Raw genomic sequence first — 16,459 nt, forward strand, 5'->3', positions numbered from 1 at the left:
CCCTCCCCGGGCACCTGCGGGATGGGGGGCGATGGTCCCGAAGGAGCTGCAGATGCAGAGAGCGGGGAGCGCAGGTGGAGCCTCCTCTGCCTGCTCCAGCTCTTCCTCCTCCTGCTCCTCCTCTTCCTCCTCCTCTGTCCCTCCTCTTCCTCCTCCTCTGTCCCTCCTCTGTCCCTGTGCGTGGTTCGGAGCCCTCGGGTGAGCGGGGCCGGGCCGGGACACGATGGGAAAGGGCTGGGTCCCCCCCAAACCGAGCTGGGGGCAGCGGAGCTTTGGGGGAACAATGGGAACGGGGCGGGACAGGGGAACAGGGGGAGGTGGGAGCACTGAGGGTCCCCCAGTTCACCCCAGGAGCCCCAAGCCCCGTCCCAGCCCCCCCAGTTCCCCCCGCAGCCCCGGCTGAGGGGGGCTCAGCCCAGGAGCCGCCGTCGTTCGGGGCTCCCCCGAGTGCAGGAACGGGAGAGTTCCCGGCTCGGGGAGGCCCCAGCACAGGAGGGGATCTTGTCCCTCTTCCAGGGCCTTTCAGGGTCTTCAGGCCCCTCTCAAGAGGAGTTTTTCTCTTTTTCAGGTTTTTTGGGGGGGATCCCACCACTACAGGGGTGTTTTTTCCTCCCCATTTTAGGGTGTTTGTGCGGCCGCAGCCCCACAAGCCCCTTTTGAGGGGGGATCATGACGGCTTTAAGTGACATTTTTAGGGGTGTCCACACCCCAAGCCCCTGTAGGGGATGTTTTGTCCCCCAGGGTGGATTTTGGGGGTTCTCTCTACCATGGCCGCTTTAAGGGCCCCCGGTGTTGTCGGGTCCCACTGGAACTCCTCTTAAAAGGGCAACACCGCTCCCGTTGGTTCCGGCAGTGGAGCCCGGGAGGGGTTGGGGGTCCCGGGAGGGGTTTGGGGGTACCTGGGTGATGCCGATGAAGGCGATGGGGTCCCCGTGCTCGGTATAAACCTTGGTGAGGAGTTCCTGGGGATTTTCGGAAGTTCTGGGTGTTTTGGGGCCATGGTGGTTTTTGGGGGGTTCTCAAGGGGTCCTGATGAGAGAATTTGGGCGATCCCAGGGGTGGAATTGGGGGTCCCAAGGCTGTTTTGGGATGCCAGCTGGTGATGGAGATGGGGACCCCATGCCACGTATGAACCTTCTTGAGGGGGTCTGGGGAGGTGTTGTGGGAATTTTGATGTCCTGCAAGGGTTTGGGGGGGTCTGTATGGAGTTTTGCGGTCTTGGGGAGTTTTTGGAGCATCCAGGAATGTGTTTGGGATCAGGGGAGGTTGGGGTGTCCCGGGGGCTTTGGGGGTTCTCGGCAGGTTTGGGGGTACCTGGGCAATGCGGGTGGCAGTGCTGGGGACCCCGTGCCAGGTTTGAACCTTCTCACTGCGCACGGGCAGCGTCAGCGTGTTCAGGGAGATCCTGGGGGGGCCGGGGGGTCACCCCAAATCCCAGGGACCCCAAATGCTGAGGGACCCCCCGAACTGCCCTCACCGCTGGATCTGCTGCAGGCAGGGGGGCACCAGCACTCGGCCCCCACCCTCCACCATCACAGGGGGGCTGTGGAAGAAATCTGGGGGTGCATGGACACGTTGAGTGGGACCCCCAAATTTTTCAAGTCTCCCCAATATTTCACAAAATTCCAGACACATCCCACAAAATTATTACAAATTTCCACACAATCTAGAGAAATACCTCAAAATTCTTCAAGTCTCCTCAAAATCCCTCAAAATTCCACAAAAATCCCACAAAATACCACAGAAATCCTACCAAATTCCTGAAACATCCCACAAAATTCTAGAAACATCCCACAAAATTCCCTAAATTTTCTCAAAAGCCTGACAAATTCCAGAAACATCCCACAAAATCTCCACAAATTTCCACACATTATAAGAAAAATCCCTCAGAATTCTCCAAGTCTCCTCAAAATCCCACTAAATTCAAGAAAATTCCACAACATTCCAAAAAAGTCCCACAAAATTCCAGAAACATCCCACAAAATTCTTCAAGTCTCCACAAAATCCCACAAAATTGCAGAAAAATCCCAGAAAATTGTGGAAATCTTTTCAAAAGCCCAACAAATTCCAGAAACATCTCACAAAATCCCCACACATTTCCACAAAAACCTAAGAAAATACCTCAAAATTCTTCATGTCTCCTCAAAATTCCACAAAACTCTCAGAAAATCTCCAAAATATCCTACAAAATTCCAGAAAAATCCCACTAAATTGCAGAAAAATCCCACACAATTCCCTAAATTTTCTGAAAACCCCACCAAATTCCAGAAACATCCCACAAAATCTCCACAAATTTCCACAAAATCTAAGAAATATCCTACAAAATTCAAGTCTCCTCAAAATCCCTCAAAATTCCTGAAAAAAATACCACAAAACTGCAGAAATCTTCTCAAAACCCCACCAAATTCCAGTAGCATCCCAAAAAATCTCCACAGATTTCCACACATTCTAAGAAAAATCCCTCAAAATTCTTCAAGTCTCCTCAAAATCCCACAAAATTTAAGAAAATTCCACAACATTCCAAAGAAGTCCCACAAAATTCCAGACACATCCCACAAAACTATTATGAATTTCCACACAATCTAAAAAATACCTCAAAATTCTTCATGTCTTCTCAAAACCCTACCAAATTCCAGAAACATCCCAAAAAATTCCAGAAACATTCCACTAAATTCCCTAAATCTTCTCAAAATCCCACCAAATTCCAGAAACATCCCACAAATATCTCACAAAATTCCTGGAAAATTTGATGAAATGGTTAGTGTTCAGGAACACACATAATCACAAATGATCATATGCAGGTGCTTTATTAAGAGCTCTGGGTGTCAGGGGTACACAGTACCAAATCTGACCCATCTTGGTTTGGAACTGAACATCTTTTATACTCTATCATTATATAACTTACATATTAATTATTAAACTTACATTGTTCTATTGTAAGCATTGTTTTTACCCAAGCATGGATTTCTCATGATCCCCCCATGCCCCCTAACATTGTTCCTCATGTTCTTTAAGCAATAATTATATCTAATCATATCTAACAATTGTATCATGATCATCTACTGATTACACAGGTGCAGTTTGACCTGATCTTTAGCAAGTACAAGGCCTAACATTTCCCAGGGCCTACTTTTCCAAGGCCTTTCCAAACCTAAATTCCTTTCTAAGTCCCCGAATTTTCTAAGATTTTGAGACCTTTTACTATCACTTACAGGACTTGTGCTCCAGACCCCTCACCAGCCTTGTTGCCCTTCTCTGGACACGCTCCAGCCCCTCCATGGCCTTCCTAAATTGGGGGCCCAGAACTGGACACAGCACTCGAGGTGCTGCCCAACCAGTGCAGAGTAGAGGGGAGGAATCCCTGCCCTGCTCCTGCTGGCCACACTGTTCCTGATCCAGGCCAGGAGCCATTGGCCTCCTTGGCCACCTGGGCACACTGCTGGCTCATGCCCAGCCCGCTGTCCATCCGTGCCCCAGCTCCCTTTCTGCCTGGCTGCTGTCCAGCCACTCTGTCCCCAGCCTGGAGCACTGCAGGGGTTGTTGTGGCCAAAGTGCAGAACCTGGCACTTGGACTTGTTAAACCTCACCTTGTTGGGTTTGGGCCCTGGATCCAGCCTGTCCAGCTCCCTGTGCAGAGCCCTCCTACCCTGCAGCACATCAACACTCCCAGCCAACCTGGTGTCACCACGGTTCCATGGGGCCCTAGAGTGTCACAATGGTCTCCAGGATTCCATGAGGCCTCCCAGCAATCCAATTTTGGATCATACTGGGAGTGACTGGACTCATACTAGGAGTATCTGAGAATGACTGGGAACACACCATGCACATCATCCCCCATACTGGGGGTGACTGGGAGCAACTGGGAGCGTGCTGGGAGCCAATGGCATCATACTGGGACTGACTGGGTTGATCTAGCCAGAGGCAACTGGGACCATCCTGGGAGTGCTGCCTTGTGACAAGGATCATACTGGAGCTTACTGGGCTCATGATGGTGTTGAAAGGGAACAACTGGGATCTCTGAACACCAAAGGTTCCTTTCCTGCTCACTGAAGACGGAGCTTCCCAGTATCCATGTGTGAGGTGACCTTCACCTGAACCAGATGCTGTTAGGAGAAAAAGCTGCCTCTGCTGGAAAATCCCACACAACAAGTCAATGCCAAGAGAGCATTTTGCTTTCATAACTTCCCTCCTGGAGCCACAGTCCGTTTGGATCACACAGCAAGCAAGAGAACAGCACAAAATACAAGGCTGTGTCCAGTTTTTGGCTGGACCAGCAAACAGAGGGAGGAATGCCAGAGTTCACTGCCACAGACTCTCCTCTTGGGGAACAGAACCCCCCCAGGCTCCATTCCAAATGCTGTGCACACCCTGCTGGCCAAAAACAACCCCTTTCTAAGAAGTTGTTGGCAAGAGCTTTCCCAAATAAATGGCATCTTAATGGCAATTTTCTTTCAGAATCACCTCTGTTCCAAAGGAAGAACAGGAAGCCCACAGCAATCCCAAAGGCACATATGGTGCACCTGGGGAAATCCTCGACTTAGGGGCCCAGTGGGTTAAAAAATACCCATCAGAAGCCCCAGAGTGCAGAGTGCAAACTGCAGCAACCACTTGCTGGATCATTTTGGCTGTGCTGCACACACCTGCAGACTGTCTGTCCCCCTGCCAGGACAGAAGGACACCCGTCAGGGGCTGGGCTGGCTGCTGAGAATGCCTCGGGCAGGAGGATCCTCAGGCAATGAGCAGGTGCCCAGAGCCGCTCTGACACTGAGGCCTCTGTGCCCCACAGCAACGGGAACACCACAAGGACACGGCAACGTTCCTGTGACATCACAGCAGCAGCTCCCCCAAAAACCGCCTGCAAGGTTCTCCTGGGTCACCAAGGAGCACAGAGGATCCTCAGAGGGCACAACCTATTGCTCAAAGGATCCAAGAGGAGCTCAGAAAATGCAGCAAATGAGGACACCCCACAGCCCAGCCTGAACACTGAGAAGGAACAAAGATGTGAGCAAAAAAAGGAAATTCAACTTTTGGTCACTGATGCTTCTGACTAAAACCAGCAAGGTGTGATCCATCTGGGATCTTTGTTTTAGTTCTAGAAACAAGCAAGGTTCTCTACTGTCAATGTCCAGAAAGCAGGAACTTGGGGGAAAGAAGGCTGAGAGTGCCAAAGCCTTGTGTGACTTCCTGGACATCCTGTGGCTGAGGGTGTCCAAGGCAATGGACTCACAAGTGGGGTCCCTGCCCTCCCCACTGACAGCTGCCATCTCTCCTTCAGCCCCACACGTGTCTCCAACAACCTCCTGTCAAGGGCCTCCATCCACACATTCCATCAGCAGCCACAGATCCTCATCCACGAGGTCACCCAGCATCCCTGAGGCCACAGCAGGGAGTGCTCCTGGCATCTGGTAGAGCACTGTGGCTTTCCTGGGATCCTTCTGGTGCCTGTGGCTGAGAGGAGTGGGGTGGATGGAACCAGGACGGGTCACAGATCAGCAGCCCCACTGCAAGCAGTGCTTTCTCCTGCTGTGTGGGGACCGTGGGGTGACTGATATTGGGACTCCTCTGGCTTTGGCTCCTGCAGAGCACACAGTGGCTCAGACACTGGGCTGAGGGAAGGGGTGCCATGGAAACCCAGCACAGGCATTTCTCTTTGGAGAGGGGGTTCTGCAGGGAGAAGGGAGAAGAAGAGACTTTCCTGTCTGCTGAGATTCCCCCTCCTCCTTCAGCAGCCATTCCACAATCCATCAGTACCAGAGTTCATAGGATCACTTCCATGCCAGGGAGCACAAGGCACTCAAAACTGAACCCTGCCAGAGCCCAGCCCTGCCTGCCCATTTGGAGGGTGTGGGGGAATGGAATTTCAGCAGGAGCTGACCCACAATGATACTTTGCCACTGGTGGGTTTCTCACAGCCTTAGAAGGAGTTTGAGATCTCTGTCCCCAGCACCTGCTCACCCTTCAAGTGCGCAGACGTGCCTGGGGGCAATTCAGGTTCCCTGGAGTGGTGGCTGCTTCCCTTGGAAACAGGAGCTGTTGTCTTTTCCAGTGTGCTTAACTCCCTTCTACCTATTAGAAAGTGGGTGAGTAAAGGAAATTACCCTGGAGGAAGGAGACCAGAAATGGGGAAAAGGATGAAACATGTCTGAATTACAAATGAAATCTATTTCAATTTATTTCTTTACTACTAATCTATTACAAACAAAAACATGTTTCTGAGCTGATTGTTTGGATTCAGAAGAATTATTATTCAAGAAATAAACTTGTTGTTATTATTATTTATTAGTATTACTTTTCACTGTCAAGACTTTTAAATCTTAGACATGAATAAAAATGGCTGGATGTCTCTCACAGGGAAAATTCCCTTGCTTTTCCCACTGGGATTAAACTGTACAGTCATTTCCAAGTTGCCAGTGGATTCTAAAGATGGAACATCCTGTTAATGCTGGGTTTGGTGTGGTTTGGAGCTGGGGAAGGGTCTCATCCCTTCCCAGAGGTGCCCCAAGCCCGCTCTACTGCCACATCTGCACTCGCGGCCCCTCACGGCTGCTCTGCCCTGGGGACATGGTGGGACCCCTCCTGCCAGGGCTGAGGCTTCTCATGGGCCCTCATGAGCCCCTCATGAGCCCACAGAACCTCTCATGGCCCCATAGAACCTCTCACAGCCCCTCATTTCCCCTCACTACCTCTCATGGCCCCACAGAACCTCTCATGGCCTCATAGAACCTCTCACAGCCTCTCATGTCCCTTCATGGCCCCTCATTTCCCCTCACAGCCCCTCATGGCCCCATAGAATCTCTCATGGCCCCATAGAACCTCTCATTTCCCCTCACGGCCCCTCACAGCCCCAGGGGCTCCTCCCAAAGGAGAAGGGGTCGGGCCCTGCTCACTCTCCTTTTATTTCGGTCCCTTCACAGCGCCGAGTAAAGAAAGGCTGAATGGAGCCTTTCCCCAGCGTTTCCCTCGGGGTTCATTGCGGGCTGAAGCTCTGTGCTGGCGCTGGCCCCAGCACCAACATCCCTGCAGCCCCCAAGGCCTTTGCTGTCCCCCCGTGTCCATTCCCTGTCCCCGAGTCCCGCCCAGCTCTGGCAGCAGCAGCAGCCGCAGCGCAGCGGGCGCAGGCCCGGCCCGGCCGGGGCTCCCGGCCAGGAGCAGCAGCAGCGCCGGCCCTTCCCACCTGCTCCTGCCTCGGCTTCCCAGGGCTTTTGCCAGGGCAATGCTGGCCTACAGCAACAATCCCCCGCAAACAGCCCTGATTCCTCAGGGCCCGCCTCTGCTGCCCTCAGCCAGCCCTCAGAGGAAGAAAGGATCGGGATCCAGCGCTGTTTTCAGCCCTGTTTTACTCACCCTGAGGAGACAGCAGGAGGCTGTGGGTGCCCTGGCCTTGGCAATTGTAGATCCCGGCTGCTCTTGCCCCTCTTCTGCTTGCCACCTGAATTTTAGCAGTACAGCTGCAATTGCCTCTTTCAGTCAGTGCTACCCACTGTGCTTTTGTCACGGGGAACTCAGGATTTTTGTTTCAGGCATCATGATCAGTAGAGATCAAAATGCTCCCAAGTCCCTGAGCACTAAGTCGAGGGGAATTAAAGCCACACAGGTCACATTTGCAGTGCTCAAACACAGCCCTGTTGCTGCTGCTGCTGCTGCTGAAATAGAATCAACTGACAGAGGCCATCACAGAAATTGCCTCTGCAGTGGCAAATAAAATGAAAAAATCCTCCAGGAGAAAGAAAAACCAGAACTTCCCAATTCACTTCATTGTTTCTTCTGAGCAGCAGCAGAGAAAAAGGAACAGGGCACCTTTCAGGCAGCTCCACAAGCTCAGGGTTCTCATTTCTTCGGGAATCTGAGATGCAATTGGCCTTGTTAAAAGGATAAAAGCAAAGGGAATGAATTGGGAATTATTAGGAAAAAATGACCCTTCTTACACACAAAGTTCACCAAGTCATTCCCTGCATTTCTCCTTTTCACATTCTTTCTCTCATCCACTGAGAGCTCCAGCTTATCATGTTCTGCTGCTTATCATCAACTGATTGTGCTCTTGATTTCTCCCAGTGCAAGAGATGTAGAATCATCTCAACTGAACACAGAAACAAACTCCCTCTGTCAGCCCATCTTCATGTTCCAGATCACTTTCCAGATGTCCATGGGGCTGTTGGAATGATGAGCTCTCCACTGCTGGCTGCAGGCTCTGGAGATTCTTTCTCCACATTCAGCCAGGCTTGTATTCCCCAACAATTCCTGGCAGCCCATCATGTTTTCTTTGGGTAGAAGAGGAACAATGAAAACCTCACCAATGGCACAACTCCCCAGTGCACAAGGAAAAGAAAGAACAAGTTGTCAAGTTCTTCAAACATTTGTCCTGCTTTGCTGCAAGAGTTGTGCTGCACTCACAGTGTGGGAAGCCAAGAGAAGCTGCAGCTGGGGGCACATCTTGTGACAGGAGCTGCGCCTTGTTCTCCAGGACAGGTTTTTGGAAAGAACAGACGGGACTGGGGAGAAGATTCTGGGAAAATTGAAACGGCTTTTTTAAGAAATGAAAATAAAATCCAAAGAAACAACCAATATGTTTTTCTCTATTTTTCTCTATTTATTTTTATGTTTCCCTTTTCCATCTTGCACTGTTTCTCCATCGCATTCATTCCAAATGGCTCTCACCTCTAAGATCTGAGACTTGGCAAGTTTTAGACACTGTAAAATACCCTGAGCTATAGCCAGTTTGCCTTGCCCTGTTTTCCTTGGAAAGCAATGCTGGAGACACAAGTGCAGTGCTCGGCTCAGGTACAAATTCTGCATTCAGGGAATGTGCTCAGACGGTGTCTGAGCCTCAGCAGGGACAAGGCACAGCAGCAGCCAAGGGCATTGCTGTGCCCCTGTGCAGGAGTCCAGACTCTGGCTCTTGGCTCAGCAGGGCAAAGTTGCCGTGTTTGGCCAGGCTCAGGGGCTGCCCGGGGAGCGCGGGGCTCGGGGCGGGGCCGAGCGGGCAACGGACAAACGGACACGGGGACAAACGGCCCCGGGGCTTCAGTTGCAGCGGCAGCGGCGGCAGCAGCAGCAGCAGCAGCAGCGGCGAAAGCAGCGACAGGAGCAAATTTATCAATTTCTGTCTCTCTTCTCCCTCTCCCACTGTCCCGCATCCTCTCCCGGTCTCCCTTTTCCTGTGTCCCCTCCTCTTCCAGGTTCTCTCTCCCCGTGCCCGCCCGGGCCATGCCCCCAGCCCGGCCCCGGCCCCGTCCCCGGCCCCGGCCCCGTCCCCGGCCCCGGCCGTCCCTCCGCGGTCTCGCCTCCGCCCAGCTCTGGCTGTGCTGGCTCTGGCTGTGCTGGGCGGGCATCAGTGCCAGGGGCTGGGGCGGCATCGCTGCCCTTTGGCTCCGCCTGGCCGGAGCCCGGCCCCGACCCCGGCCCCGGCCCCGGCCCCGGCCCCGGCCCCGGCCCCGGCCCCGGCTCCTCCCGGGGCCCGCGGAGGACACAGGCGGTGCGGCCGCTGCCGCCGCCTCCGCTGCGGCTTCCCCGGCCCGAGCTCCGCCGCTGTCGCGTTCCAATGAGGGAACGCCTGCGGGTGCCCGGCCCGGGGAGCTCGGGGAGCGCTCGGGGGCCGTTCCTGGCCCCGGGCCGAGCACTGACGGCCGCGTCTCTTCCCCAGGGAAGGCGCAGCAGGCCCTGCAGCAGCGCTACCGAGTGGGGTCACTGCTGGGGCGCGGCGGCTTTGGCAGAGTTTTTGCGGCCACTCGGCTCTCGGACGGACTCCCGGTGAGCAGAGGGGCCGGCGGCGGGCGGAGGAGGAGGAGGGGGCGGAGGAGGAGGATGGGGCTGGACACGGTGGGCGGCGAGCTGAATCCGCTGTTCCCTTTGGCTTGCAGGTGGCCATCAAAAAGGTGCCACGGAACCGCGTCCGGCACTGGGGCGAGCTGGTGAGTGAGCGGGGCCAGCGGCAGAAGCCGGGCCGTGCCGGGCGGGGATGAGCCGGGGCCCGGCAGGCTGGGAGCCGCCAGGACACCTGGAGGGAGAGCGGGCGTGGGGCCGGCGGAGGGCACAGAGCATCCCGGGCTGGCTGAGGGCTTCCCGAGCCCTGGCACGGCCTCAGCCCCACTGACGGCACCGTGCTCCTCCCGCAGCCCGACGGCACCAGCGCACCCCTGGAGATAGTGCTGCTGGACAAGGTGTCCACAGGCTTCCCCGGTGTGGTGCAGCTGCTGGAATGGTTTGAGCTCCCCAACACCATCGTGATGGTGCTGGAGCGCCCGGAGCGGTGTCAGGACCTGCGGCGTTTCATTCGGGCACGGAGGTTCCTGTCCGAGGAAGAGGCGCGGGAGCTGTTCCAGCAGGTGCTGGCGGCCGTGCGGCACTGCACCAGCTGCGGGGTCCTGCACCGAGATATCAAACCTGAGAACGTCTTGGTAGACCTGGACACCGGCGAGGCAAAACTGATCGACTTCGGCTGTGGCACCTACCTGCAGGACACAGCCTACACTCAATTTGCAGGTGAGCCCACACAGGGGTGGTGATCCCGGTCCTGGCATCTCCTGGCCCAACCTGGGTGTGGCAGCAGGGATTCTCCCAGGACTGGGGCTGGGGCAGCCAGCCTGACAAAATCCCCTGTGGGTGGGAGTAGCAGAGAGGGGGAGCCAGAACCTGTGCACCAGCTGGTTTGGTGTACAGGTGAGAATGGGCTTGGACTGCTCTGCTCACCTGGTTTGCCTTGGTTCAAGATATTTTTTGGGCAATGCCAGCAGGGAGGATGTGGGTGTGGTTTTTCCCCAGCACTGAGTGGGTATTTCCCTTTGTGTGTCATGGTCGGGCCTTGCCAGGGTTTCTGCTGCCCTCTTCCAGCACCAGTGGCTTCTTTTCCAACCCCAAGTTTGTACCCAAGTCCCAGGTGCTGGCGAGAGAGCAGCAGGTCACCCCGTGTGCCACTGGGGCAGCCCCCACATGCCCAGGGATGCTGGGGCCAGGCTCTGGGAGCAGCAGCATCCCCCTGATGAGCTCCATCCATATTCCATAGGAACACCGTCATACAGCCCCCCGGAATGGAACGACTTCGGCTGGTACCATGGCGAGGCAGCGACCGTCTGGTCCCTGGGCATCCTGCTGCACGAGATGGTCTGCGGGGAGCACCCTTTCAGGAGGGGCAGGAACATCAGATGGGGCCAGCTCCCGCTGCCACAACGGCTCTCCCAAGGTGGATCCTCATCTCTGGGCACGGGGGGAACACCAGTGTTGGGAGACAGCAGCGGGCTCGTGAGCATCCCGCTCTGGCAGCTGCTGAGGAGGTGGCACATGTCCTGCTCTCCTGCTCTCCTCCAAAACAAAGAATTGATGGGAAAGTTTAGGCCCAGCTCTGAGCACATCCAGCGTGGCCTGGGCACGGGAATAGTGGGGCAAAGCCAACAGGAGCCTTCTCCAACTGACCAGTGGTTTGTGGTTTCTCTCCCCAGACTGCCAGATTCTGATCAGGTGGTGTTTATCCCTGAACTCCTTGGACAGGCCCTCATTAGAAGACCTGTCCTGTGATCCCTGGATGCAGGATATTCATCAGCCCTAGAAGAAGGGAGAGAGCCACAGGCACAGTGATGCAGGGACCTGGTAAGTTACAGCTCCACACATGCCCTGGCAATCAGCAGCAAAGAAACCCAGACTTTTTTGTCCTGCCTGTGTCACTGCACTGGGGTCATCGAATGGGAACACACAGCCCTTGTGCTGGAGCTGAGCTGCTCTGCCCAGCACTGGTGGGCACCATCTGAGCTGGTTTTGCCTGTCCTGGTTCACTGACAGCCGGGCCCTGGGCAGAATCCTGACAGCCTGGTGTCACCCCAGGGAAGAAGGAGGCCCTGGAGAAGCTGCACCAGGTGGGGCTGCTGCTGCTGCTGCTGGAGACATGGAGGACAACAGCAAGGATGACAACCTCTTCCTCCACCTGGCCAGCGGGAGCTGGCGATGATGGACTTTGATTCTGGCACCTTCTTCAAAGCCAGGCTCCACAGAGAATTTTCAGGTAAGTCCAGACCCAGGGGGATGCTCCCAGATTTGTGCATTGGCTGGGAACCAAAGGTTTCCCCTTTGCTGGGGCAGATGCAACTGATTCCTCAGTGGCTGCCCAGCTGGTTTTTGGCAGGGCTGGGGGCGTGGGCTGGGGTGGTGACGAAATGGGAGTGGGATCCTGGCCCTGCCAACAGCCCCCAGCACCCACCGTGCCCCGGGCTGGGGCTGGGGCAGCCAGCCCGACACAAACAAACCCCCATGGCAGGAGCACAGGTGGGACTCCAGAACCTGAGCACGGCTGCTTTGCTGTGCAGGCAAGGAAGGGCTTGGGCTGCTCCACTCCCCTGCTTTGCTTTGGGATCACCGTGATTTTGGGGGACAGTGCAGGGGGAAAGGGAGAAAGCATGGGCTTCCCTCACCCATGGGTGGGTTTTTCCCCAGAATGTAGGGGTTGGGCCTTGCTCAAGCTCCTGTCAGACATAAGATTTTTTACCATTTTTCTTGTTTCCCCTTTTTGTCTGTAACCTATTTTCATTAATTTGTTGTTTGTGTTTCTAAAGGAAGCGTTCCAGGTGGGGTCCAGTCTGGATCAGGAAGTGCTTGGGACCAGCTGTGGCGTGGATGGGCCGTGCCCTTGGAGAAGACTGAGGACATCGTTTGGGACCAGCTTTTCTTGTGGCAGCGGATGGTGTGAGGTGGGTCCTCATCTCCTTGGCATGGGTGGGACAAGAGCTTTTGGGAGATGGCAGCGGGCACAGGAGCATCCCGCTCTGGGCAGCTGCTGAGGGGCTGGATCTGCCGTGGCTGGCTGCAGGCTGGGCACATGTCCTGCCCTCCTGCTCTGCTCCCCAAGGCAGCAGTGATGGGCAGCTTTGGGCCCAGCTCTGAGCACGGCCAGCATGGCCTGGGCACCGCGGCTGGCTGGGACAAGGGGACAGGAGCCTTCAGCTGACGGGCGGTTTCTGCTTTCTCTCCTTGCAGCCGGGCTCTGCGGATGCTGAGGCTGCTCTGGGCTCTGCCAGGGCTCTGCTGGGCTCAGCACCGGGCCGGGATCAGCCAAAGAAGAAACGCTGTGACCTGCAGCAGAGACTTTGAGCATTTTGGCAATGCAGCTCAAGTCTGCACAGTGTCCACCTCCAAGGGAAAACATGACACCCCCCAAAAATTAAACTTGTTCCATGACTTCTGAAATGAAATCCCTCTGGGATGACCCCAAATGACATTTTTTCATTTTGCTCAAGCTGTAGCTCAGCCCTTCTCTGAACAGTTCTCTCCCCCACCTGCCTTTTACTTCACAACTGCTCCCTCCTTTCCCCCAGTGAGTTCCCAGCCCATCACAGTCTCCATCACACTGCAGCCTTCCTTGATGCCCCTCACCACGAGGAAGGCCAAGCTCCAGTCTCAGGGACTCATCCTGTCAGTGGCTGAAGAGCAGCAATGTCTGTCTGTGCCAGGGGCTCTTGGATGTCTCTGTATCCATGGACAGAAGGGTCTGTCTGTGCCAGGGGCTCTTGGATGTCTCTGTATCCATGGACAGAAGGGTCTGTCTGTGCCAGGGGCTCTTGGATGTCTCTGTAGCCATGGACAGAAGGTCCTTGCAAAGGTTTCTATAATATCTTTGTACCCATGAGTATGGAATGAACACAGAGAGTGAAAGTGTCAGTCACGTTGTTTGCACACTCCTTCCTTTCCATCCAAGACACATCCATGCACACCCCCACATACAGATATATTAAAAGGATAGGGATGGATAGAGATTTCCCACAGAGCTCTAACTTTGGCAGAACTCACCTTGTAAGCCATGGCCAGGGCATTTTTTTCCCAGCTCTGTGTCAGTAGGTGTCCAAGAGCTGAAGGGAACAGCATTTAGAAGCAGTTTCAGGATTTCTAGGCAGGAAAGGGAGCTGACAACCACCCACATAACTCACCATATTCGTCGGGATGGGCTGCTGGTTCTTTAGGAATATGGCACAGTGGAGACACGAGACTTGGGATAATCCCAGCTCTCTGTGGATCTGTGCAAAGGTGGAGCAGCAGAAACACCTTGTGTCTTCTTTGGGGACACAAGGTCCAAGGAGCTGGGGTGGCAGAGCGTGACCTGGGCTGGTGGCAGGTGAAGTCCCATTTCATGACATCCCAGAGTGGCACAGGACAAAGCTCCAAGCAGCCACAGCCCCACTGAGGAAGTCCTTGGAGTGCTGCACATCCCATAGGAAAAGCTGCATTCCCTCAGTCCATTGGCATTTATCACTTCCATTTGCAACACTTTAGGTCCAAGTTTCAAACTGCAAAATATTTACACTCAAGACATAGTCATGAAGAGCATGTATTTCAATTTCCTATTCCTTTAACTGCAGTGCAAAATATCTTAATATTGGAAAACATCCATCAAATCTGTAAAAGAAGGCAGCTAATGGATCCTTTCCACTAGCACGTATGCAAACTAAGGAACTAAAACCAAAGCTGAGTTCTCTTTTTCAAAAGATCAGTTACCTCTTTCTTACTTCGGAGTTATAGAACATTTTTCACTACACATTTGAGGGTAATTTTTATCTTTCTTTTTTTTTTTGGTGTTTTTTTTGTTTTGTTTTGTTTTTTGTTTTTTGTTTCTTGTTATTATGTTTTGGGTTTTTTTATACATAAGACATGTCCTAGAAAAGGCACGTCCTTTGCTCCTGGTTCCCGTGTGGAGCAGCTCCCTTCCCGCTGGCTGAGCTGCTCAGGCAGAGCCCGGCAGCTCCTGGCCCTGCAGGGCTGAGGCTTTTCCCCGTTGCTGGGCACAGACTGATGGAGCAGCACTGCTGAACACGGGCACACGCAGAGGGAGCAGAGCAGCTGCCTTTGTCCACCTGAAGCTCCAAGGCCAAACTCTGAGCAGGCACGGCTGCAAGAGACTCGCAGGCTCCCTGTTGGCTCTGCTGCCCCACTTGTGCCCGGCCCAGCTCTGCGGGAGGCAGAGGGAGAACAGGGGGCAGCTCCCTCCCAGCCCCAGCCCAGGGACCCCTCCAGCCCCGGGCCTTGGGCCACTGTCAGCACCCGCTGCTCCAGCCACCGCTTCTGCTGGCACTGCCAGCAACAACCAAACTGGGGCTGGTCCCCAGGGAGCAGCAGCAGTGCCTGCATCTGATCCCTCAGCCTGGGGCAGCCCCCTGGGGGAACAGAGGGCACAGCAAGAGGGACAAAACCTGGCAGGGGCAGAGACTGGGAAGAGCCAGAGCTGGGAGCAGGAACAGCTGCTTCATTGCACTCCTGGAGAAAGCTCTTGGCTGGCTCAAAGCACTGAAAGGTGTGAAAGGCAGAGAGGAGGCCACACCAAACAATGCTCCTGTTTTCACACCCTCCTGTAATAAATGGAAATGATTTGTCCTATCTAAAGTGTAACTATTTGGAAAGTTATTATTAGGAGCAATCAAGGGAATTGGTGTTACAAAGCAGATGTACCCCTCTGCAGATGTTACATGTTAAAATTAAGGTACAGGATGTAGTTTTGAGATAAGGAATGTCCTAAGACAAAATCAACCTTGAGATGGATAAAGTTGGAATGACTTTAGGTATAGGGCCTGAAAATTATAAAATATAAGATTAATTAGTGGAGCACAATGCTTATTTACATAACACAATGCTTAGGACACATGCACAGCCTGTAAGGTTATCCAGAGGACAACGAGGATGAGTGTAAGCCTTCGTCAAAAGACCACCAAAAGAAGACTGAAGACCCCCTAGAAACAATTGAGGCATGCACCATGAAGAATAGTGATGTAAAATTAAATAATCAGAAATAAGATGAGGCTTACTGGAAACATGAATGAATATTTGTAAGTATACAGTATATAAGTTTAGTTAGAATTGATTTTTTTCATAAGTAAGGGTGTTGAGAAGCCCTTTCCATACCCCGGTCAGTTTTGCTTATGCTTTAATCATATTTACTGGCAAGCTATATTCATATATATATTCATATATATATATGCATATGTGTATATATATATATATGTGTATATATTCACTAAATTGTACTCTTTTACTAAATTGTATTCCTTCTATAACAAATTGCTATTCAATCCACTAAATTGTATTCTTCTATTAAATTGGATTCTTGTATTCAATTCACTAAACTATATCATTTTTTTTTCTTGTTATTAAACTGCTCATAACCACAATAGCTTTAGTTGTCCAAATTTCAATTTCATTTATGACACTTCCCTTGGGTGAGTTACAGCCACAGCGAGAGGGAGGAGGAGATGATCCCACCCATGGCTGCTGCTGGCTCCAGACATTTGCTGAGATAAAGCTGAGCCAGAGCTTCAGCATCTCCCCCAAAATCACAGAATCACAGAATGCCTTGGCTTGGAAGAGACCTTAAAGTTCATCTCATTCCACCCCCTGCCATGGCAGGGACACCTTCCACTATCCCAGGCTGCTCCAAGCCCCATCCAACCTGGCCTCGGACACTTCCAGGGATCCAGGGGCAGCCACAGCTTCTGTG

The 16,459-nt window shown here is 53.5% G+C and overlaps 2 protein-coding genes across 2 annotated transcripts in view; both read left to right on the forward strand.

The window, feature by feature from the left end:
* The window catches only part of LOC147645325 (uncharacterized), a 141,538-nt gene that overhangs the window by 100,590 nt on the left and 24,489 nt on the right, over positions 1-16,459 (forward strand). The gene's annotated exons all lie outside the window — the stretch shown is intronic.
* On the forward strand, positions 1,567-15,345 carry LOC147645332 (serine/threonine-protein kinase pim-1-like). The gene is made up of 10 exons (XM_086874770.1): positions 1,567-1,579; positions 9,383-9,747; positions 9,858-9,908; positions 10,113-10,479; positions 11,000-11,176; positions 11,433-11,580; positions 11,770-11,989; positions 12,537-12,671; positions 12,958-13,517; positions 13,565-15,345. Exons 1-6 carry the CDS (start codon positions 1,567-1,569, stop codon positions 11,537-11,539), a joined length of 1,080 nt encoding a protein of 359 aa, XP_086730896.1. The 3' UTR covers positions 11,540-11,580; positions 11,770-11,989; positions 12,537-12,671; positions 12,958-13,517; positions 13,565-15,345.

This window comes from Cyanistes caeruleus, unplaced genomic scaffold (genome assembly GCF_971803275.1).
Source record: "Cyanistes caeruleus unplaced genomic scaffold, bCyaCae1.hap1.1 HAP1_SUPER_30, whole genome shotgun sequence".
Taxonomy (NCBI): domain Eukaryota; kingdom Metazoa; phylum Chordata; class Aves; order Passeriformes; family Paridae; genus Cyanistes; species Cyanistes caeruleus.